This window comes from Macaca thibetana, chromosome 4 (genome assembly GCF_024542745.1).
Source record: "Macaca thibetana thibetana isolate TM-01 chromosome 4, ASM2454274v1, whole genome shotgun sequence".
Lineage (NCBI taxonomy): Eukaryota > Metazoa > Chordata > Mammalia > Primates > Cercopithecidae > Macaca > Macaca thibetana.
The window spans coordinates 102,252,197-102,275,234 of NC_065581.1; the positions used below are offsets into that span (position 1 = coordinate 102,252,197).

General features: G+C 38.9%; 1 protein-coding gene across 1 annotated transcript in view; it reads left to right on the plus strand.

Annotated features, from left to right (window-relative positions):
- The window catches only part of LIN28B (lin-28 homolog B), a 126,554-nt gene extending 112,186 nt beyond the window's left edge, over positions 1–14,368 (plus strand). The window contains exon 4 of the mRNA XM_050786763.1: positions 9,433–14,368. Coding sequence (XP_050642720.1) covers positions 9,433–9,796 — 364 coding nt within the window. The 3' untranslated portion in view covers positions 9,797–14,368. The remainder of the gene's footprint in view (positions 1–9,432) is intronic.
- Positions 14,369–23,038: the final 8,670 nt, after the last annotated feature.

Here is a 23,038-nt window from a genome sequence, read left to right on the forward strand (position 1 = left end):
TAATTGGTAATGATGGTGAAATTTAGGGAAAGTAGCTATTGATTAAGGAGCTGTAAATTGGCTAGGTGCAGTGGCTCGTGCCTCTAATCCCAGCACTTTGGAGAACCAAGGTGGGAGGATTACTTGGGCCCATGAGTTCAAGACCAGACTGGGTAACAAAGTGACAGCCCGTCTCTACAAAAAGAATTAAAAAAAAAAAAATTAGCCAAGCATGTTGGCACGCACCTGTAGTCCCAGCTGCTGAGGGATGCTGAGCCCTGATTGTGGCACTGCAGTCCAGCCTGGGTAACAGAGCAAGACCCTGTCTCAAAAAAAAAAAAAGAAAAAAGAAAAAGCTGTAAGTTATCCATTTTGATGACACGAGTATACATCGAACCTGTTCTTGATTGATAAATTATAAATTGAACAGAGAAACTATATCTGAAGTTAAACTCAGTGGGTTTTTGCAGTGTATACCTTCCAGGGATCAGTGATGGTAAAAGGTTGAGGAGCTTTTCTGCCATCACAACCAGAAATTTCAATGATCCATTCTCAATAAGGAAATAAGAGATATATACACACACTTCTTCCCTCCCTCACTTACTCCCTTCTTTCCTTCTCTTTACCTTCCTCCTTCCCTCCTTCCATTCCTCCCCTCTTTTCCTTTCTGAGGCATGAGTGAGTAACCTGTTGAAAACTGTTTTGAGAGATGTATTCTCTTTTGAACCACATTCCTTGTAGTGGGAAATGTAGTGGTAAGATTGTCAGTGCAACACTTGTGTTTGTTAATAGCTGTAGTTCTCAAGTAGCTGCACATCACCATCTCCTGGGAAACTTAAAAAGTAGTTATGCTTAGGGCATCATCCTCAAAGATTCTGATTTAATTTGTCTAGAGTAGGACCCGGGCATTAGTATTTTTTGAAAGCTTCCAAAATGATTTTGAGTCACTGGTAGACAGACTCACTGTCAGATGACTAGCAATAATAATGAAGGTCAATTACAAAATGGCAATGGAGTTTTATAATTATAATTGCTCTTTTTCTTTTTAAATTACATAAGTAATATAAGTTCTTTCTTGTTATTTAAAAAAGAAATTATACAAAAATTTACAGAGAAAAAGTGAAATGCCAGCAAGGCATGGTGGCTAATGCCTGTAATCCTAGCACATTGGGAGGCCAAAATGGGAGGGACTGCTTGAGCCCAGGAGTTAAGACACCAGCTCGGGCAACATGGCAAAACTCTATCTCTACCAATAAAACCACACACACACACACACACACACACACACACAGGTGGTGTACACCTGTAGTCTCAGCTGCTAGGGAGTCTGAGGTAGAGGATGATGGAGTCTGGGAGGTCCGGGCTGCAGTGAGCCGTTATCACACCACTGCATTCCAGCCTGGGCAACAGCTAGACCTTGTCTCAAAAAAAAAAATGAAATGCCCTTTCACTGTACTATTTTCCCTGGATGTAGCCACTCTTTGTCAGTTCACTGTCTTCCCTCCCAATGGTTTTTTCATTCATTCATTCATTCATTCATTCATTCATTCATTCATTTGATGGAGTCTTGCCTTGTCACCCAGGCTGGAGTGCAGTGGTGTAATCTCGGCTCACTGCAACCTCTGCCTCCTGGGTTTAAGTGATTCTCCTGCCTCAGCTTCCCGAGTAGCTGGAATTATAGGCATGCACTACCATGCCTGGCTAAGTTTTGTGTTGTTAGTAGAGACGGAGTTTCACTGTGTTGGCCAGACTGGTCTCAATCTCCTGACCTTGTGATCAGGAATGCCCGCCTAGGCCTTCCAAAGTGCTGAGATTACAGGCATGAGCCACTGCACCTGGCCGGTTTTTACATGTGTTTGAAAATGCACACAATTACTTATAATCATGTCTAATGTCTTTGAAACAAATGTGATCATACTGTATTTACGTATTATGCCATGGTTCGCTTTTTTTACTTAACAGTTTGTCTTGGAGATCTTTCCATGTCAATACATATAAATTTACCTCAATTTTTAAAAAATTATTTCATTATTCTACTATCTGCAAATGTTTTTTGGTATTATGTGGCTTTGTTTTTTATTTTAACAAGTTTATAGCTTAATAATAACAATTGGTTATTGTTAGCATTGTTATTATAATTTAATTTTTCTAACTTTTTACCAGTATGGACAATGCTCTTATTAATATCTTAGTACCTGAATCACTGTGTTTATCAGTGAATATTCCTGTAGAGCAAATTCCTGGAGTGAGAGTTACTAGGTCAGATAGTATATGTATTAATATTTTCAAATATGCTGTCAAATTGTCCTCCAAGGGAGGCAGTCTCAATTTACATTCACTCCAACCAATAGAATCTGATTGCAATATTTCAGAGCCTAAGTAAATCATTCATACTGCAGTATGATTTAATGGGCTAACTAAAATTTCCATCTTCTCTCTTTTGACTGGAATTTTATTGAGTCAGTTTGATAGCACTGATCATATAGCATGTCAGCTTGAAATTCCAATTTACAATCTTAAACATATGATTAAAGAGAATAGAAAAAGTATTCACACATTTTTTAGACCAAGTTTTTCAACATGTAAAGTGTAGGAGAGATGAAAAGAAAATCCAGCCTTGGCAGTGAAAAAAATCTGGACTGGACTACTCCCAGTCTTTTGTTTTATAGATGGGATGCTCAAAGAAAGACGCTGACCTCCCCAGTAACAAAGTCTCAAGAAAAATCTACAATTCTGTGTGTGTGTGTGTGTGTGTGTGTGTGTGTGTGTGTGTGTATTAGTATTTTAAATTCCAGATCCTAGATATTTTAGACTTACATATAATAAAATTACATCAATATTCTTGGGTATAACATTTTTATATAATCAAAATGGAAGTGAAATTTAATTGTTTTCAATTAAAATTCCCTTCTAGGTAATCCCTAAATTTCTTCATCCATACAATTTAGATATTGTAGTTCCCAATTCATAAAGTTTGGGGGAGGATTAAATTATATAACACATTAAAAACCTTTAGCACAGTGTCTGGAATTTAGTAAGCTCTCAGTGAATTGAACCTGTTTATTATTTCTGTTATTACCATTTTAGTTACCTTAAAAGTATGTTAAAGTATGTTTATATAGAATATTTTGTTTTTAGCATGAATTAAGGTAAAAGAGGGGCATGATGCTGGCTTCTATATTCCTGAAGATCCAAATGAAAACTTTTCTGATGTTAAATGTGATCCAAATGAAAACTTTTCTGATGTTAAATGTGTATTTATTATCTAGGAAACGTTTTTTTCTTTTTTTGAGACGGAGTCTCGCTCTGTCGCCCGGGCTGGAGTGCAGTGGCTGGATCTCAGCTCACTGCAAGCTCCGCCTCCCAGGTTTACACCATTCTCCTGCCTCAGCCTCCCGTGTAGCTGGGACTACAGGCGCCCGCCACCTCGCCCAGCTAGTTTTTTGTATTTTTTTAATAGAGACAGGGTTTCACCGTGTTAGCCAAGATGGTCTCGATCTCCTGACCTCGTGATCTGCCTGTCTCAGCCTCCCAAAGTGCTGGGATTACAGGCTTGAGCCACCGCGCCCGGTCTCTAGGAAACTTTTAAAAGAACATAAATCATCATTATCACCAACTATTTTTGAAAACTCAGTATTTTACCACTGTACTTAGAATATATAAAAATTTAACTATGGAAAACATACTTAAATAAAAATTAACTTTACTAAAATTGTTATTGTTTAACTGGCTTACAGTCTTATGAATTTGGTTATGAGAAGAATGAAATAAAAGAAACGAATTCATTAACACATAGGTTGATGGAGGTCAGAAGACATGTACACTATTAAAGAGACTTACTAGTTCTGTGACTCATCACACTTTCCTGACTTCTCTCTTGGTACTTTGGGGCGGGTCCTGTGGAGCTACCCAAATGTTTATTTAGATTGTGTAGAACCAGTCAGAACAAAATGGGGCCTTCTTCTGGAAGACTGGTTCCAGGATCTGCCCCTCTTACCTTCAGGAGGTACAGGGTAGGCAGATTGCTTCCATCATATGCTCTGGATCCTTTGCTTGTCCGCTCTGTGCGGTTCTCTAATAACCTTTCTGCCCACCCACCTCCCCACCACCAGCTGGCTGCAATCCGTCACTTCCATGTGTTCAGTTGATTGGTACACAATTTTAATTAAATAACAAGTATTAAAACATATTAGAATAAAAAAGAATAGAGCTGAGGAATGTTATTAGTATCATTTCTGGATTTTAGTTGAACTGTACCAACGTTTAAAATGATCTCTTCAAAGAATTATTTTTCCTCCAATTTAGTTCCTGAAATTTTTTTCAATCCGTGACTTTTCTTTAGCTCCTCTGCCTCCCGTTTGGAAACTTTATTAATCCTTTTTTAGTCTGTTTTTCCCAAGAATTTTTACGTAATTCCTTTTCTATGTTCGTACCTTCTTCCTGCCCAAAGCTCGCACTTCTTTCACTACTCTTTTCTCTGTCCCTGATACTGCTTTACATACTATCTTTCAACAATTCCTTCCCCTTCAGAAGCTTACAGATCACTGTCAAAATTATCCTTAATGCCCCCATCAGACCCTCAGAATGTGGATTTGAGTTTACATATAAATTCTTATTAAGTTAAAATGTTCAAGTACTGAGAAGAACCCTAAGATAGATTTTTTCCATTATACTTTTAGGCAAGCAAATCTGGATCTTCCTCTGTGGTATCGCCCCTCTTCCCAATTTTTTAAATCACTCTCTGGATCAAGGGGGAATATATAACTGATAAATATTTTCATTTACACCATTGGAATATTATTTAAAAATTAATGTCTATCTTTTAACCTAGTGATTGTCAGCTGTGCTCAGCTCCATTATTGCTGATATCATTTGAAAATATAATCTGCTTACTCAGTTGTTTGGATCAAAAAATGCAAACTTTTTAATGGTCGTAGCAGATCTGAATTCTGATTTCTGAATCAGAGTTTTCATTTTTTGATGAAATCCTCAGAAATGTGGGTATATTTTGATTAACTTATTAACTAGTGTAGGTGTTTGGACTTGGTTTTTAAAAACTCATGTAATTATTTCAGAATATAATTAAATAGTTCTAAAGGTCTAAACAATTTGTTTTTATTTATTTGGCCATCATAAGTGCCTCTATTCTATCTATTGTTGCCATTCTTTTATTTAAAATCTTTTCTTTTTTGTGAGATGGAGTCTTTCTATGTTGCGCAGGCTGGAGTGCAGTGGTACGATCTCAGCTCACTGCAAACTCCGCCTCCCGGGTTCACGCCATTCTCCTGCCTCAGCCTCCTGAGTAGCTGGGACTACAGGCGTCTGCCACCACGCCCGGCTAATTTTTTGTTATTTTTAGTAGAGACAGGGTTTCACCATGTTAGCCAGGATAGTCTCGATCTCCTGACCTCGTGATCTGCCCGCTTTGGCCTCCCAAAGTGCTGTGATTACAGACGTGAGCCACCGCACCCGGTCTTAAAATCTTAAATTTTAAATCTTATTTTGATAGTGTCTCAAAAAAGTTGGCTTTGATTTGATTGTTATTTATCTTCTATCTTTAAATGTTCCTTAAATAAGAAATAATACTTGTAGAATGTGCTAGCTCATTAGAATAACAGTATTTATAAAATGATTTTATGAAGAACTTGATAACTTTCTAAGATTAAACTGAACATTTTTGTTTATTTTATCTTTGTTTGTTTGTTAAAACAGAGTCTAGCCCTGTTGCCCAGGCTGGAGTGCAGTGGAGCAATCTTGGCTCACTGCAACCTCTGCCTCTCTGGTTCAAGCAATTCTCCTGCCTCAGCCTCCTGAGTAGCTAGAACTACAGGTGTGCCCCGCCACGCCTGGCTAATTTTTTGTATTTTTAGTAGAGATGGGGTTTTGCCATGTTGACCAGGCTGGTCTCAAACTCCTGACCTTAAGTGATCTGCCCGCCTCAGCCTCCCAAAAGTGCTGGGATTACAGGTGTGAGCCACTGCGCCTGGCCTATTTTATCTTTACTTGTAATGCATGAGAAAATACCCTTTGTGCCATTGGTTCAGCATTTAATAAAGTACTTAACATGAATAATTTTATTTTTTATGTTGGACTATGGAAATATATAATAAAGTATGAGTATAATTTTCTTTGTATGGTCTTTTGCTTGTGTGAGACTATGTCCTTATATTTCTTAAGCATGTAGCTGAACATGGACACACATGCTATTTTTATGCTAACATCACAATGTAAAATTCATTCAGACTACAAAGGCAAACTGATGTGGAAAAGTATGGAGGGTGAACAAAGGGGACTAAAATCATGTATAGCTTGTATGGAAATCGTGTATAGCTTGTATGGAGTATATAGTTGTGGTATGATTTGTGAGCTGCAACATAGCTGAACATTTCTATTTTGGTGTCAGTCCCTTGGGAAGGAAGGGGTTTCATAATGGAGAGTGATCTCTACTCTTAGTAAGAGTGATTGACACGGAATGATTAAATAGAAGAGAATATAAATACCACTCCTCCCCTTTTAAGGCTAAGCACATAGACACTAAATGCAAATCTTTTCAGTGTGGAAGACAGTCTGGCCTAATGATAGCACATATCAGAAAAGCCAAGGGGGTGAATTAACTATGCAGATCAAAATGTAAGGAAACCAAAATTATATAGCATCCTTAAAAATAACTTTTATAGCCCATATCTAATGGTGAATGCACAGATAGAGGGTAATTGAAGATCGCAGTTGTGAAAGCAGAGTACTGACATCAGGCTCCTGGTCAGTGAGCAGGCAGAATGGCTCCCTGAATTGGATAGCGCAGTGCCCACCATGGTGACTGATAAAACCGATGTGTCCGCTGGAGAGCCAGCCTATTACTGAAGCCTTTAACCTCTTTTTTCTCTCTTTGAAAATGAGCTCCTGAGTGGAAGGTATCCTCAAGGAAGTGAATTTAATTCAAAAGAAGATACTTTATAGATGGGCAAATTTAATTTAAGAATTCACTTCTCTATTGTAGAGGAGAACTGTGTGGGAAAATATATTATTATAAGTAATGTGGTTATATCTTTCAAATATGTCATTTTTGAGTTGTTATTTTGAAAACCTGAATTTTAAGCATTAGCGAGTAATCTTGATTATTTAATCTTACACTCTCATAGAACATATGGCTGAAACTATTAAATCTGCTATATTAAGATATGTAATTGCACAATGAATAATTTAACTACAACATGTGATTTCTTGTTTTTTTTTCCCCTTTTTGAAAATATGATTCAGTCTCTCCTAAGATAAATACTTGTTAATTGTTGCAAAGAATAAAAGCCCATCTTATCAATTCATTATTCTAAATTACATAAGGTAACATTGCTAACTGGAGAAGCAGGCAATAGTTACCCTAAGTTTTGCCAATTAAAAAATTCACCGTTTAATTTATCCCAGAAGATAAAATACTAAATATTCTATATATACTGCTTAGTAGGTTGTTAGTACATTAGTAGTTTGTCTTTTAAATATAAGGTAGTATAAATTATTGTTTGATGTTCTCACACACATACAAATATAAGTCATTATAATTCATTTTTTGTTGTCAGTCTGGACTTAAACCAATTTCCTCAGTTAACCCTTTTATTTTTTGTTTGTTTGTTTTTTGTTTTTCTTTTTTTTTATTTGGAGATGGAGTCTCACTCTGTCACCAGGCTGGAGTGCAGTGGCACAATCTCGGCTCACTGCAACCTCCGCCTCCCAGGTTCAAGCAGTTCTCCTGCCTCAGCCTCCCGAGTAGCTTGGGACTACAAGCGTGTGCCTCCACGCCCAGCTAATTTTTGTATTTTTAGTAGAGTCAGGGTTTCACCATGTTGGCCAGAATGGTCTGGATCTCCTGACCTCGTAATCTGCCTCCCAATCTCGGTCTCCCAAAGTGCTGGGATTACAAGCGTGACCCACCGCCGCCCAGCCAGTTAACACATTTTATTATTTTTTTAAAACGTTATAACTTGTCCGGGTGCGGTGGCTCACACCTGTAATCCCAGCACTTTGGGAGGTAGAGGCAGGCGGATCACTTGAGGTCAGGAGTTCGAGACCAGCCTGGCTAAACATGGTGAAACCCTGTCTCTACCAAAAATACAAAAACTAGCCGGGCATGGTGGCACATGCCTGCAATCCTAGCTACTCCTGAGGCTGAGGCAGGAGAGTCACCCAAACCCAGGAGGCGGATGTTGCAGTGAACCAAGATCACTACACTCCAGCCTGGGCAACAGAATGAGATTGTATCTCAAAAAAAAAAAAAAAAAAAAAAAAATTATAACCTGTTGTTCTTTGTGCTTCATAAATGAAATTTATGGAGTCATAAATGTATTTGGAAAATAAAATAGCTCTTAAAATATTTCATTTGGAGACAAGTCATTAAACAAATTCTATGTTTAACAATCAGATTTAAAACCTTTAGTAAATATAAATTTTTCTTAGTTTCTTCCACTTAATGGTCTTTTGTTATTTTTAATATAAAATTTTAGAAGAAAATCTGATTGAAATTGAACAAATATACCTCTGAATAAATTTTCTTGCTTAGCTTTTCCTTGCCAAACTAAAAGCTGAACTTTCAGACATCTAATACAAAGCCATGTCTTCAATGTGCATTCACATATTATGGATGGATTTCCATTTATTTTAACTTAAAAGAGATCACCCTGAAAGAAAGCTAATTTCTTACAAAAGGAAAAGAAAGTAAACTTTTCTCATCATTGAACTAGCATGAACTTTTATTAATTCAATCTAAGTATTTAGAAACTTTCTTTTTTTAGCACTGTTCTGATTCAGACATTTACTCTATTGCTCTAAAATTGCTTGGTAATTTGCCAGATATCATCCTGACTTTCTGACTAAACTCTGACTTTCTTATATATCAAATTTCACTGCACTACTTAATTTTATACAAAGGAAAACATTTTTTTTCCAGTTTAGCTGGTTTCTGCAGTCAAAATAATTAACATTCGAAGAAGTGTTAAACTCTTAAAATTTAATTTGGTCTAAAATTTTCCCAATTTCTGAGTGAATTGCCACTTTGTATCATGCCAACAGCTGTATTTCTACACTCTTGTTTTTAAAACTGGCTGGTTGTTTTTTGTTGAATATTCGCTGCCCTCTAGTGGGCTAAATGGTTCTTTTAAAATGACCAGATAGTGTCAAATTTAAAGGAATCATTTCTATATGGAAGTGATTAAATATTCTTTCATGTTTTAATACTCTTGTTTTTCACTGTGATTAGTTATGTCTCACACAACTAAGTTTTTAACCTCACGAGAACATTTTGGAGATAGTCTTTGAACCAACAGTGTAAACAATGATAAATACTTTTAAGAAGGCACATTAAAATAAGCTTGTCTCATTGATAGTTTGTATGTCTTCACATTTTAAAATGTGTTTTTGGATACATGATGCCTACTTCTAAGATGTTTTCATCTTTTTGCCTTGCAGATGCTACAACTGTGGTGGCCTTGATCATCATGCTAAGGAATGTAGTCTACCTCCTCAGCCAAAGAAGTGCCATTACTGTCAGAGCATCATGCACATGGTGGCAAACTGCCCACATAAAAATGTTGCACAGCCACCCGTGAGTTCTCAGGGAAGACAGGAAGCAGAATCCCAGCCATGCACTTCAACTCTCCCTCGAGAAGTGGGAGGCGGGCATGGCTGTACATCACCACCTCAGGAGGCTAGGGCAGAGATCTCAGAACGGTCAGGCAGGTCACCTCAAGAAGCTTCCTCCACAAAGTCATCTACAGCACCAGAAGAGCAAAGCAAAAAGGGGCCTTCAGTTCAAAAAAGAAAAAAGACATAACAGGTCTTCTTCATATGTTCTTTCCTTTTACCCTGTTGCAAAGTCTACCTCATGCAAGTATAGGGGAACAGTATTTCACAAGCAGTAGCTGACCTGGGATTTTAACTACTATTGGGGAACTGTGAATTTTTTAAACAGACAAATCACTCTAAGCAAATTACATTTGAGCAGGGTGTCATGTTTTATGTTAATTCAGAGAGTAAGATACTATATCTGTCAATATGTGCATGTGTGAGAGGGAGAGAGCCTGAGTCTGTGTGTGTACATGAGAATTTTATATAGAAATGTACACATATATATAAAGAGCCTTTGTCTTTATATATTTGTGTATAGATCAAAGCACACACCCTCCCTCATGTAATTGGATATTTCCAAGAATTGAAAACCCATGTGAAGCATTATAGATAGTTTTAAATTTAACCCACTGGAGTTTTCTTGAAATACCACTTCTTTTATATTATATAAAAATAAAAACATGACTGTTACTTTTTGTGTGAACCAAAGGATACTTCAGATCTCAGAGCTGCCAACTATGGGGTACTATAGGTTTTTAAGACATCCAGTTCTCCCGAATTTGGGATTGCCTCTTTTTCTTGAAATTTCTGGAGTGGTATTTTTCCCCCCTCTTTGAAGGCAGTACCTTAACTTCGTATGCCTCTGACTGCCATAAGCTTTTTTGATTCTGGGATACATAACTCCACAAAAGACAATGAATGTGTAATTTGTGCCGATATTTCACTGTTTTAAATTCTATGTTTGATTGTAAAATTAGAGCCTATTAAGAGAAATGAAGGGGAGGATCATCTTAGTGACTTGTTTTCAGTAGTATTTTCATACCAGCTTCTTGTAACCTTTTCCATGATGTGAGGGTTGTAAGGGATTGTGTGGCAACAGCAGCTTCCCTTGGCTAAGTCAATCTTCTACCCATTGCTTAGAGCAGGTAGCCCTCCTTATTTACTGCTGAAGACCTTAGAGAACTCCAATTGTTTGACGTATATTTTTGGTGGCTGTTTTTTTTGTTCCTCCTGGAGAGTTATCTAACTTGTTTCTAAAACAAACAAGCAGCACAGAAATGAATGAAATACCAGGGTTGAGAATTAAAATTAAATGGATGTTCACAATTGCCCAATATATATGACCTGTGAATGATATGAAAAAAGGCAGTGTTCAGTGGCAGTTAACAAGAGTGACAAGCCTGGGGCAGAGGTACCAAACCTCTCCCACCAGAGAGCTGGAAGTATTTTATACGGTAACTTTGAACCTCTGGAAGTTACCTCCAATGCTTATTCTGAAGTAACCTATATGGTGGATGCAGGATGAACATTCAGTGCTAGGGAGAATCTTCTCAGGTTGGTTCTCAGAGTGATAAACTGGCTAGGGACCAGTTATAGTATTGGTCCCATTAGGTTTCGGTCATGGAAAAAAAATTATTTTGGGGTCATCCTGGCTCTAGATGTTATGGGCAAATTTCTGAAACATCTGCAAGAAGGTACCAGTTAATTATAGTGCTTAATATTGGGAATAATATTAAGCATTATAATTATAATGTATGGGCCTGTTGGTGTAAGCTCAGATAATTAAATAAAAATAGCATGACTCAAATGAGACATATTCTGCTGAACAGTTTCTACTTCCTCTCCCTCCTGTCCTGTCATGGGAGACGTATATAGTTACTGCTGTTTCAGCAAGCCACCATAAGAAGAAAAATGCCTCAGGTTGGGTTGCCAGTCTTTTACAACTCAGCTTGAATTTCACAACAGTGATTGTGAGAATCTGCGTGGTATACACTGAAATATCGGTGTGCTGTGATGCAAAGCTTACCTTTGACGATATTGAATGTGATATAGCTGTAGAGAAGTACTTCCTTGCCTTATGTGAGGATTTCAAGCTTATTTAAATTATGTAGACAAATCAAAGTGGCATTGCTTAATTTTTTAGCAGGCATAATAAGCAAGTTAACAATAAAATGCAAAACATGATAAGCATTGCTCAATTTTTAGCAGGTATAATAAGCAGGTTAACAGTAAAAATGCAAAACATGATAGATAAGTCACTTTGAAAATTCAAACCAAAGTTCCTTCACCTTATGGAAATAGGAAATTATGGACTTGAAAATTGGACATTTCCTGTTTACAAAAAGAAATTTAGAGCTAAAATCATGGTAAAAAAATAGAAACACTTGAGAACTATGGTCTTTATGGGTGCAATTTGAAATCCTTTTCATCATCTTACCAGACTGAACTAAGAGCACATACCAAACCTATCTTATGGTTGAAAGTTGGGGTTTATTTTTTATATGAGAATATTATCACTATTACATAACATACTCAGGACAAAGAACTTTGCTCAGGGAACATACCATATAATATTTTTGGTGTTTCTTTACAGACTAGTCTACAGTCCTGCTTACTCAAAACAAACCAAATAACTTATACCTTTATATAAGTATTATGTACTGATGATAGTAACTACCTCTGAGTTTGACATAGATCAAAATTTTTGAATATCAGATATCAGTTATCCTATTTTTATTTCATTTGAAAACTCCTCTAAAGCAGATTCCCTCAACTCCGTGCATATGTGAATATCACTGATGTGAACACATTGTTCATTTACATAGGTAAAATATTCTGTTTACAGCAAAAGGCTACCTCATAGTTGATGCATAGCACACCTGTATGTATGCTGTTCCAGCCTGACAGGTGGCTGATAATTCTCTGGTACAGAACCTGTTTATCTGTATTATAAATAGCAATCCACAACTGCATGTTTCTGACAAACACTTGTGAATAATGAAGCATCTCGTTTTAGTTAGCAAAGTCTCCAAACATCTCCTTAAAATAATCATGTATTTAGTTTAAAGAATTATGGGCACTGTTCAACTTAAGAACTTAAGCAAAACAGAACACGGAAGCAGTCTTAGAAGCATCTCTTTGCCCAGAGGCGGAGGTCGGAAGGAGTAGCAGGGAGAGGGGTTGGTTTATGCAGGTATTTGTGCTAGGCAAAGGGTTTAAAAGATGCCAATGTCCTTCATTTACTGTCTGTGCTGCCCTGAAGCCAAGCGTCTTGCAGCATTATAGCCCCAGGCACATAACTAACTAGCACTGGCTTGCCAAGGAATGAACATGCAATGCCATTACTAGCTATTGAGGGTAAAGGGTCTGTGTGAAGCATCACTTTGCGGGGATTACTAATGGTGGGGCAGCAGGTCTGTGAATTCAGTTATCTCTTGACCTCACCCTCATGTCAACACAAATGTAATTCCTAAACAAGATGCAATTCCTAAACAAGATGCATTGCCAGTCTCTTAGCCCTGTAAGCTAATCATTTGCTACATGGCAGACTATAATGAAAACATTTTTATACTTGGATTTCTAGTCTTCACTAGAAGACCTTGGACGTATTTTTGCAGTTGAAAGATTTAGAAAGATTTTTACCTGCTTATAACTTGGAAGTTTAGCGTGCAATGTAAGAAAAAAGATCAAGAAATGTCATGTTATTAGCATCAGTCCACCTCCAATATTGCCAATATTATTTTTATTCTGGCTCAGTTTTATTTTGCACCAGGGCAGCCCCAAGTTACTGCTGGTTGTATTTAGTTTGTGAATAGGAGCCCATAAGTGTTAATAGACTTTGTAACATTCACTGTAAGATGAATTATACAGGACATGGGAAATCTCATTAAGTCTTAAAGTTAATTTAAATTAATTTATCTGTTTTCTCTAAGAAATGTTTATCATAAAATATATATGTGTATTTCCCCTTTGGTTATAAAATTTGGGAAAGTATGTACAAGTGCAGCTGCACTGACTTTAATTTTCTAGATGTCTTAATGAGATTTATTTGTTTTAGAGAAGAACATCTGTTAAAAGCATCAAACTCTGTCTTACATAGCTGTCAACAGCCTCTTTAAGATGTGGTGGTTGTATGATCTGTGTCATAATTGTTCAGTTAGAGTGAGAAGTTGACCTATGATTCATTTTTAAATTTTATATTTGGAACAAAGCTGCAAGTTATGGTAAAGTACTGTACTGTGAGAAAGTATTATGATATTTAATGCATCTGTGGCTTAACACTTGTGAGAGTTACCAGCTTGAAAATGATGGTGTTGACTACCTCTTGAATCACTTCCATCTATCAACCACTGGCACCTACCACCAAGCTGGCTTCAATTAGTATGTGTTTCTTTTTGGTATTAACAACTCTAACCATACTAGAGACCAAAGTGAACCCTGATTTTTATATGTCTTTAATAATGGTGTTTTATCTAGTGTTTTTAAATTATCCTGTGTAGTATTTAGATTACCTCATTGTCCATTTTGATTCATGCTGTTTACAAGTGAAAATAAAAACACTTGAACTGTATGTTTTTAAAAGATAAGGGGTAGATGTTTGGAATGCATTTCACTTGCGTGCAGTCATCTGGAGGGACTGAAGCACTGTTTGCCTTTCTGTACACTCTGGGTTTTATATTCTCATTTCATGCCTAATGTCGTATTCTGTCAATTATGGATATGCTGGGGTTTAAAAAAATTACTTGATTAAAAATAAAACATATAACATTGGCATTTATGATGGGTTTTGGAGATTTTTTTATGATGTGTGTTCTTACTAAGTGAAAGGATAAAAGGCCATTTAGGCAGTGTTTTACATCAGTTGGAGCATAAGTTAAATGATACTAACATATCCTCAGTGGTGAGTATTAACATGGAACTTACTCCAACAATACAGATGCTGAATAAATGTAGTCTAAGTGAAGGAAGAAGGAAAGGTGGAAGCTGCCATCACTCAGAATTGTCCAGCAGAGATTGTGCAAGCTTGTGAATGAATAAAGGCACATACTTCACATGGTCAGGAAGAGTGGTTTGAAGCAAAATATTCAAAGCCTATTGAAGAAATCATTTTAGAATTTTTCTACAGGTTTTTTTCTAATAAAGAATTTGAAAAGAAAAAGGCAAATTATATCAGTACCAAATATCTAAAATGCGAATGTAGATTTATCAAACCATGAATGCAGTATTGATGTACTATAACAAACCATTTGGTAAAACTATTGAGTTCTATAAATTGGCCAGTTCCACAATCAAACTTATTTTCCTCTCTACACCTGGATGATTTCTTCTTTTGATGATCTGTTATAACTCTTATTTTATTTTAAAATCTGGTAAAATCACATAACATAAAATTTACTGTCTTTACCTTTTTTTTTTTTTTTTTTTTTTTTTTTAAGATGAGGTCTCATTCTGTTGCCCAGGCTGGAGTGCAGTGGTGCAATCGTAGCTTAGTGCAGGCTCAAATTCCTAGATTTGAGCGATCCTCCCACTTCAGCCTCTTGAGTAGCTGGACTACAGATGCACACCATGCCCAGCTAATTTTTTTTTTTTTTTTTTTTTTTTTTTAGAGAGATGGAGTCTTGCTTTGCTGCCCAGGCTGGTCTTGAACTCCTGGCTTCAAGCAGTCCTCCCTCCTCAGCCTCCCAAAGGACTGGGATTACAAGTGAGCCACCATGCCTAGCCTTAACCATTTTTGATTGCTAAGTATATTCACATTCTTGTACAACCATGTATGATTCACTTTTCTTTGAATGTGAAGGGCTTTTTGTACTTTCGAGAATATGGAAAACCTTTAAACCTTAAAAATATACGTAATCCCATCATCTGAAAGTAACCAATAGCAGCTTTTATTAATTTATATTTAGTATATGGAAAAAATTTTTTTTTCTTTTTGTGAGACAGGGTCTTGCTTTGTCACCCAAGCTGGAGTGCAGCGGCACAACCACGGCTCACTGCAGCCTCAACCTCCCCAGGCTCAAGTGATTCTTCCAGCTCAGCCTCCCAAGTAGCTGGGACTATAGGCCTACACCACCACCCCTGGCTACTTTTTTGCATTTTTTGTAGAGATGGTAAAATCACAAAACAAAAATTTACTATCTTGTGGCCCAGGCTGGTCTTGAACTCCTGGGCTCAATTGATCCTTCTGCCTTGGCCTCCCAAAGTGCTGGAATTACAGGTATGAACCACCCCCAACCCCCCGGCCGATTTGTAAATTTTTTGTAGGGACAGTTTCCCTATGTTAGCCAGGCTAATCTTTAACTCCTGGCTTCAAGGATCCCACCTCAGCCTCACAAAGTGTTGGGATTACAGGCATGAGCCACCACACCTGGCTGAAAAGCTTAAAAAAAAATTTATATATATAAAGATACATATATATGTGTGTATATAAAATAGACTATATATGTGTGTATATATACATATATAGACATATATATACACACACACATAATCCCATTGCCTAGAAATAACCATTGGCATTTTTAATTTTCTTCTGCTTATATATACACACACACACACACACACACACACGAGACTGTGTTATTTTTGAGACATAGTCTCGCTCTGTCACCAGGCTGGAGACCAGTGGCACAATCTCGGCACACTGCAACCTCCACCTTCCAGGTTCAAGCGATTCTCCAGCTGGGACTGTAGACGCGTGCTACTGCGTCCGGCTGATTTTGTGTTTTTAGTAGAGGATTTCACCATGTTAGCCAGGCTGGGTCTCGAACTCCTGACCTCGGGTGATCCATCTGTTTTGGCCTCCAAAAGTGCTGGGATTACACGCGTGAACCACCACGCCCTACCGGAGTTTATACATAGAAGAATTTGATCATTAAAACAAATAGTCCAATATGCTTACGTAATTAATGTTGCTTTTTTTTTTTTTTTCCGAATAAAGAAGAGCTGTAAGGCACATTCAGGATAACAGGAAGACCCAGCCAGAATCCCAGGCGCCCTTCTCTGTACAGAGTACTACGTTTCCTGCCCCTGTCTGTGTCTCCCGTGTAAGCTTTTTGTAAGGGCCTTTGTATGAAGCTTTTGCTTGCTAGGCTACTAAATCAAAGCAGTGCTGTGTGATAGCCACCATTTTGTGATCGATTCTGCTCCTGATTGCCTGTTAGTTTTGTAAAATATTCCTCAAAAACTCTGTGGGGTTTCTTGTTTGCTTTGCTTTCTAGAAATAATTGAAAATTCTTAAAACTTTCACAGTTGCTCAAATGTAATTTCTGTCATCCTCAATTTAGAAATCAGTATGTTGCCCTTTCTCATCCTCTCCTGTCTCTCTCTCTCTCTCTCTCTCTCTCTCTCTCTCACACACACACACACACACACACTCTTTCTGAATTAGTTTGGACTGCCTGGGAAATGGTAAATGTTTCTGTGGCTGCATAGCAGGCATGTTTCTTAACACAATACAGGATAGTTTATTATATTTATAGTGTGTTTTGTTTCTAAAATTACTCAAAATTCCTGGAAGATGTGGGCTGTTTTCTGAAGGTCAAGGGCTTCCATTTCTAGTTAATTTCTGAGCTGCTCAGCATCTGTAGCTATATACGCCTGCTCCAGTTTGTAAAAGTTATTTAAAACACAAACTCCAACCTTGGAGGTTTTGCTTACATCCCAAATCATATGATTTGTTTTCTTTTGTCAAGAAGAAGGAAGAGGCCTGTTTCACACTTAAGAATTCACTTAAGTGTGACTATTTCACACTTAAGAATCAAACCACATTTCTATGTGACTTGGTGCCAGTAGACATACTGTTGACCTGTCCTTTCATAATGCTTTTCCACCTTCACTTCTAGAAGTGCAGCCTCTCCCCCACTGCCAGTATGTCAGATATTTCAAGTGTTATTTATCACTTTCTTTCTTCCTTCTTACTTTTTGTTTTTCTTTCTTTCTCTTTCTTTCTTCCTTTCTTCTTTCTTTTTCTTTCTTTCTTTTTTTTTTTTTTTTGATGCAGTCTCGCTTTCTTCCCCAGGCTGGAGTGCAGTGGTACGATCTCAGCTCACTGCAACCTCTGCCTCCCGGGTTCAAGCTATTCTTGTGTCTCAGCCTCCCAAGTAACTGGGATTCCAGGTGCGCACCACCGCTCTCAGCTAATGTTTTGTGTTTTTAGTAGAGACAGGGATTTGCTACGTTGCCCAGGCTGGTCTCGAACTCCTGGGCTCAGGCAATCCACCCACCTCAGCCTCCCAAAGTGCTAGGATTAGGGATGTGAGCCACTGTGCCTGGTCATTTATCACTCTTTCATTGAGATCATCAGGCCACATATTAAGCCCTTATAGTTATCAATCTCCACATCGGCTCTTAAGTTCTCTCATTTCTTCATGAATTAATTCTCCACAACTTTCATTAACTAGTTCAGATATTAGTTTCGCTAGTCCCATGTTAAACTGCTTCTGCCCAAAAGCAATCAAACTCGTCCAAAAAAATCCATTTAAAACAATATTAATAAAAATCTAATTTCGATAATAATTTCCTCACAGTAAAAATCTTGGAAAATGCAGGGGAGGGGCTGCCACGTGAGAAGCTCCTGCAGCGGTGTTCTGACGACATGCCCGGCCCACGCTCTGTTTCCTTAGGTGGCTTTTGTTTGCTGAGACTGCACAGCACTAAAGGGGAAACTTATTGCTGGGAAAAATGTAACATAAAACCAAACAGTGGGAAGGGACCTTGGACTGGCATCTGGTTCAGTAGTCTGTCTCTGTCTAGGATCATACCTGACCATTCTAGATGGTAATTTCCAAAATCTGCTGGAGAAGATTCCACGAGTTTCTTTAGAAGGGAATCAGTAAACAACAACAGCAAAAATAAGTAATAACAGACTATGCGCCAATGTCAGATTATATAAGAGATCCCATTTAGATGGATACTCAATTTTCCATGATGTGGTTATTACGCATTGCATGGCTGTACCAAAATATCTCATGTACCCTGTAAATATATACGCCTACTACATACCCACAGAAACTAAAAAATAATTTAAAAAGATGCCATTTAAAGGGACCATATCGACAGCCTGCAGTGTTTCTTTTTAGTAAGACATTTCTTAATGGAACACTATCCCTACTAAAATTTTCTTCAAGGCTTATGTAAAAGATGTCCTAAGTAACACAATCTAGAAAGCATGTCATAATGTACTCCAAGGTGCAGTGGGCCTTTAGAAGTGTAAAAATTCCTTATGGTTAAGGTGAAAGTCTGACTTTTAAGAAACTGTAGAACTGGAATTGACTGATTCTGAAGAAAGATTGAACATGATGCACTTCAGTTGTTGCTTAACACCACCAGAGGGCACTCTTCACTTGCTCTCTGAAACAATTTTATTTTCCATCCCCTCATAGCTATAATACTCTTTTGAGTATCTGAATATCCATATGATTGATAAACTTACCTAGGAAATTTTCTGACTGAAAAAAAATGTGTAATTATAAGTAATGCCTTTTGAGCTCTTATGCAGAAGACAGGGGCTGTCAACACAGTTCACAATACTGAAGAGATAATCAGATACTGGTAACTCGTCTAGAAAAAAGTGTTTCTGAAAGTCTTCTTGTAATAAGAAACCACAGGACTGTAAACATTCAGTTACATTAAATAATCATACTGCATTATTATCCCATACATTTCTCCCCCACCTTTCAAGCTATGAGCAATATAAAGCTTCTCCCAAGCATGGTGGCTCACACCTGAAATCCCAGTGCTTTGGAGGCCAACCTGGAGGGATCACTTGAGGCCAGGAGTTCAAGACCAGCCTGATGAACATAGTGAGACCCTGTGATATGGTTTGGCTGTTCCCCACCCAAATCTCATCTTGAATTGTAGCTCTTATAATTCCCAGGTGTTGTGGGAGGGACCCCGTGGGAGATAATCGAATCGTGGAGCTGGGTCTTTCCCATGCTGTTCTCGTGATAGTGAATAATTCTCACGAAAGCTGATCATTTCATAAAGGGGAGTTTCCATGCACGAGCTCCCTTCTCTTGTCTGCCACCATATGAGACATGCCTTTCACCTTCCACCACGATCGTGAGGCCTCCCCAACCATGTGGAACTGAGAGTCCATTAAACCTCTCTCTTGTGTAAAATTGTCCAGTCTTAGGTATGTCTTTATCAACAGCATGAAAACGGACTAATACAGCCTGATTCTACAAAACCTCAGCTGGGCGTGGTAGTTTGTGTCAGTAATTCCAGCTGCTTGGAAGGCTGAGGCAGGAGGATTGCTTGAGACCAGGAGTTTGATGCTGTAGTGGCTATGATCACACCACTGCACTCCAGCCTGGGAGACACAGTGAGACTGTCCAAAAAAAAAGAAAAAGAAAGAAAGAAATGCAAGACTTCTTCACTGGGATTTTATTACTGAAAACTTTGATGTTCCTCTTCTCACTCAGACATCTTAATAGGGCTGTCCATACTTCCATTATTTGAGAAGAAATAGTATCTTGTCAAAATGCTGATATCACACCCAGGTATTCTAAGTATTGGATTTAAATGTGTGCCTCTAGAAACAAGGAAAAATTAGATACAAGTTCTGAAAGAATTTTCAGGTATAATTTAATGAAGAAATATGTCTTTTACCTTCGGCTTCCATTTATGTGTCACTGATTAATGTAATAATAGCTTTTACTTTTATAGTGCTTTATAGGTGACATGGTGTTTTAAAATTTAATTCTCACAAAACCCTCCTAAGGTTAAGATGGCAGATGTCAATATTCCTATATTACCGCTGGGTTCAGGGAAATTACATTAACTACTTGGGCACAACCAGGCTTGGAGCTAGCTAGACAAGACACCTCAGAATTCTGATTTGAATCATTCTCTTCTTCTAGTCACCAGAACCAGGCAGCAAGCTTCCTTCCGACTCTTTAGAAAGATCCAGGAAGACAAGGAAGTGAGTAGGAGAGTTGAAAGGATCAAAATCACACACCAATGCGATTGCCCACATTTGCTTCTGTCTGAATGTTTCCATCCATGCCACCCATTTCTACTAGTCATTCTCCAAAGCCACTCTCATCTCATCCTGCTACCCTGTGTTTCTCTGGTTTTGTTTGTTGGTTTTTTGGTTTTTGTTTCGAGACAGAATCTCACTCTGTCGCCGGGCTGGAGTGCGGTGGCGTGATCTTGGCTCACTGCAACCTCTGCCTCCCGGGTTCAAGCGATTCTCCTGCCTCAGCCTCCCAAATAGCTGGGATTACAGACACATGCCACCACGCCCAGCTAATTTTTGTATTTCTAGTAGAGACGGGGTTTCACCATGTTGCCCAGGATGGTCTCGGTCTCCTGACCTCAGGTGATCCACCTGCCTTGGCCTCCCAAAGTGCTGGGATTACAGGAGTGAGCCACCGCACCTGGCCTTTTTTTTTTTTTGAGACAGAGTTTTGCTTTTGTTTCCCAGGCTGGAGTGCAATGGCACAATCTTAGCTCACTGCTGCAACCTCCGCCTCCCGGGTTTGAGCGATTTTTCTGCCTCAGTCTCCTGAGTACCCGGGATTACAGGCGCGCACCATGCCTGGCTAATTTTTGTATTTTTAGTACAGGCGGGGTTTCACCATGTTGACCAGGCTGGTCTGGAACTCCTGATTCAAGTGATCCACCTGCTGCGGCCTCCCAAAGTGCTGGGATTACAGGCGTGAGCCACTGCGCCCGGCCGTGTTTCTTACAGCGGGAAGCAAGGTTATGAATGCACTAGCCTGCAAAGTCTGGACCTGCCAGGAGTTCCACCCAATCTTGGCATGCTTGTGCAAGGAAGTTCCTGGACCTCACCCCAGACCAGTTTCTCAAAGTTCCCATCCATATGAAGCACCTGGGGAGCTTTTAAGACTCCCGATGCCCAGATGAATGGCATTTGAATCTTTTATCCCAATGTGCAGCCCGGGCTAAACCCACTGTCCTGGGTATATTGCGTCAGTATCTGTGAGGGTGGGCTCTTGGAGCTAGACTTTTAACTGGTTCCCTGAGTGACTCTTTTATAAAAAGTCTGAAAGCTGGCCAGGAGCCAATAAATACAAGCTGCTTTTCATTGGACTGTGAACAAGAATACTTGGGTTCTAGTTTTTCTTGGGTTCCATTTTCCTGGCTGTGTTTTTCATCTGCCCAGTGGGTGCAGGAGGTAGACTCAAATGATCAGACCTCAAAGCGGTCAAGAGGATCTCAAAATGCGGTTCCCTTAACAGCGGCATCAGCATCCTGCCCTGGCAACACGGCAAAACTTCGTCTCTACAAAAAATACAAAAATTAGCGAGGCGTGGTGGTGCGTGCCTGTAGTTCCAGCTTCTTGGGAGGCTGAGGCGGTAGGATCACTTGAAGCCAGGAGATCAAGTCTGCAGTGAGCTGTGATAGTGCCACCACACTCCAGCCTGGACAACAGAGGGAGGCTGTCTCAAAAAAAAAAAAAAAAAAAAAAAAGACAGTTATCCTCAACATAACTTTTTTGGATCAAGAGGTGACCAATAATCGCAGACATCTGAGTGCCAGCAAGGGTCCGAGGGGGTTCAGAACTTCCTGGTCCTTGGTCAGGTCATAATGCTCCTGTAAACCTTTACCAGAGTAGTTGGTTTGTTTTTTTAAAAGTATATATATACTTCCCCTTTAATCCCAGAGCTGGTTTCAAAAGCTACATGATTGCTGTTTTTGTGTTTTATCTCAGTTCTCTAAAATTATCCTAGGCTGCATGCAGGAATGGGTACAGGCCCTTTAAACAAATGGAGTTGTGTTAGTTCTTTCCCTGCTTCACTGTTACACCAGTGCTATCCATCCACTGGCTGCCTCAGAGAGGTCTCTGCAGCGCCCTCTCTCTGCCTAGTGCTTTCTGGAGCCACTGGTCTAAGTTGGAGTTGGCTCTTCTCCCTGCCCCAGGCAAACAGGTCCAGGGAGATTGCAGCCGTGAGTGTGGGCCGCTCAGGCCTCCAGCCATTTCTGCTATAAGCAGAAGGAGCCCTGGTAATAATCCCCTGCCCTGTCTGTCCTGTGGGTCCTGGCACTGACCTTTACAAGGCTCTTTACAAGGACTGTGGCTGCCAAGATTCCAGAAGGCTTAAGGATTCGATTTGACAAAGGAAAAAGGGAAAGAGGAGGACAAACATGTACTGGGTGCGAGCTATGTGTTAGGAAAGGTTCGAGTGCATATGTGAGGACACAGTGGCTCTGAACGCTTCACAGCGTTGCCTAAGATCACACTGTCAGAGCCAGTGCTCAGAACTGCTTCTGTCCAACCTCCAAGCCACATCCAGGGCAGGACTCTGCCTCCTTTTTCAGGCCTGTGCTTTTCAGCTGCTTCCATCTATGAGGGAAGTGGAGGCAAACAATGTCGATAAGAAATCAGTTTGGGACAAAATATGCTAGGACCCCATTTTTTCACAGGAATTGGTAGCTAATTTTAAAGGCCAATGTCAGATTTTAATTTTTCTTTTTTTCTAAG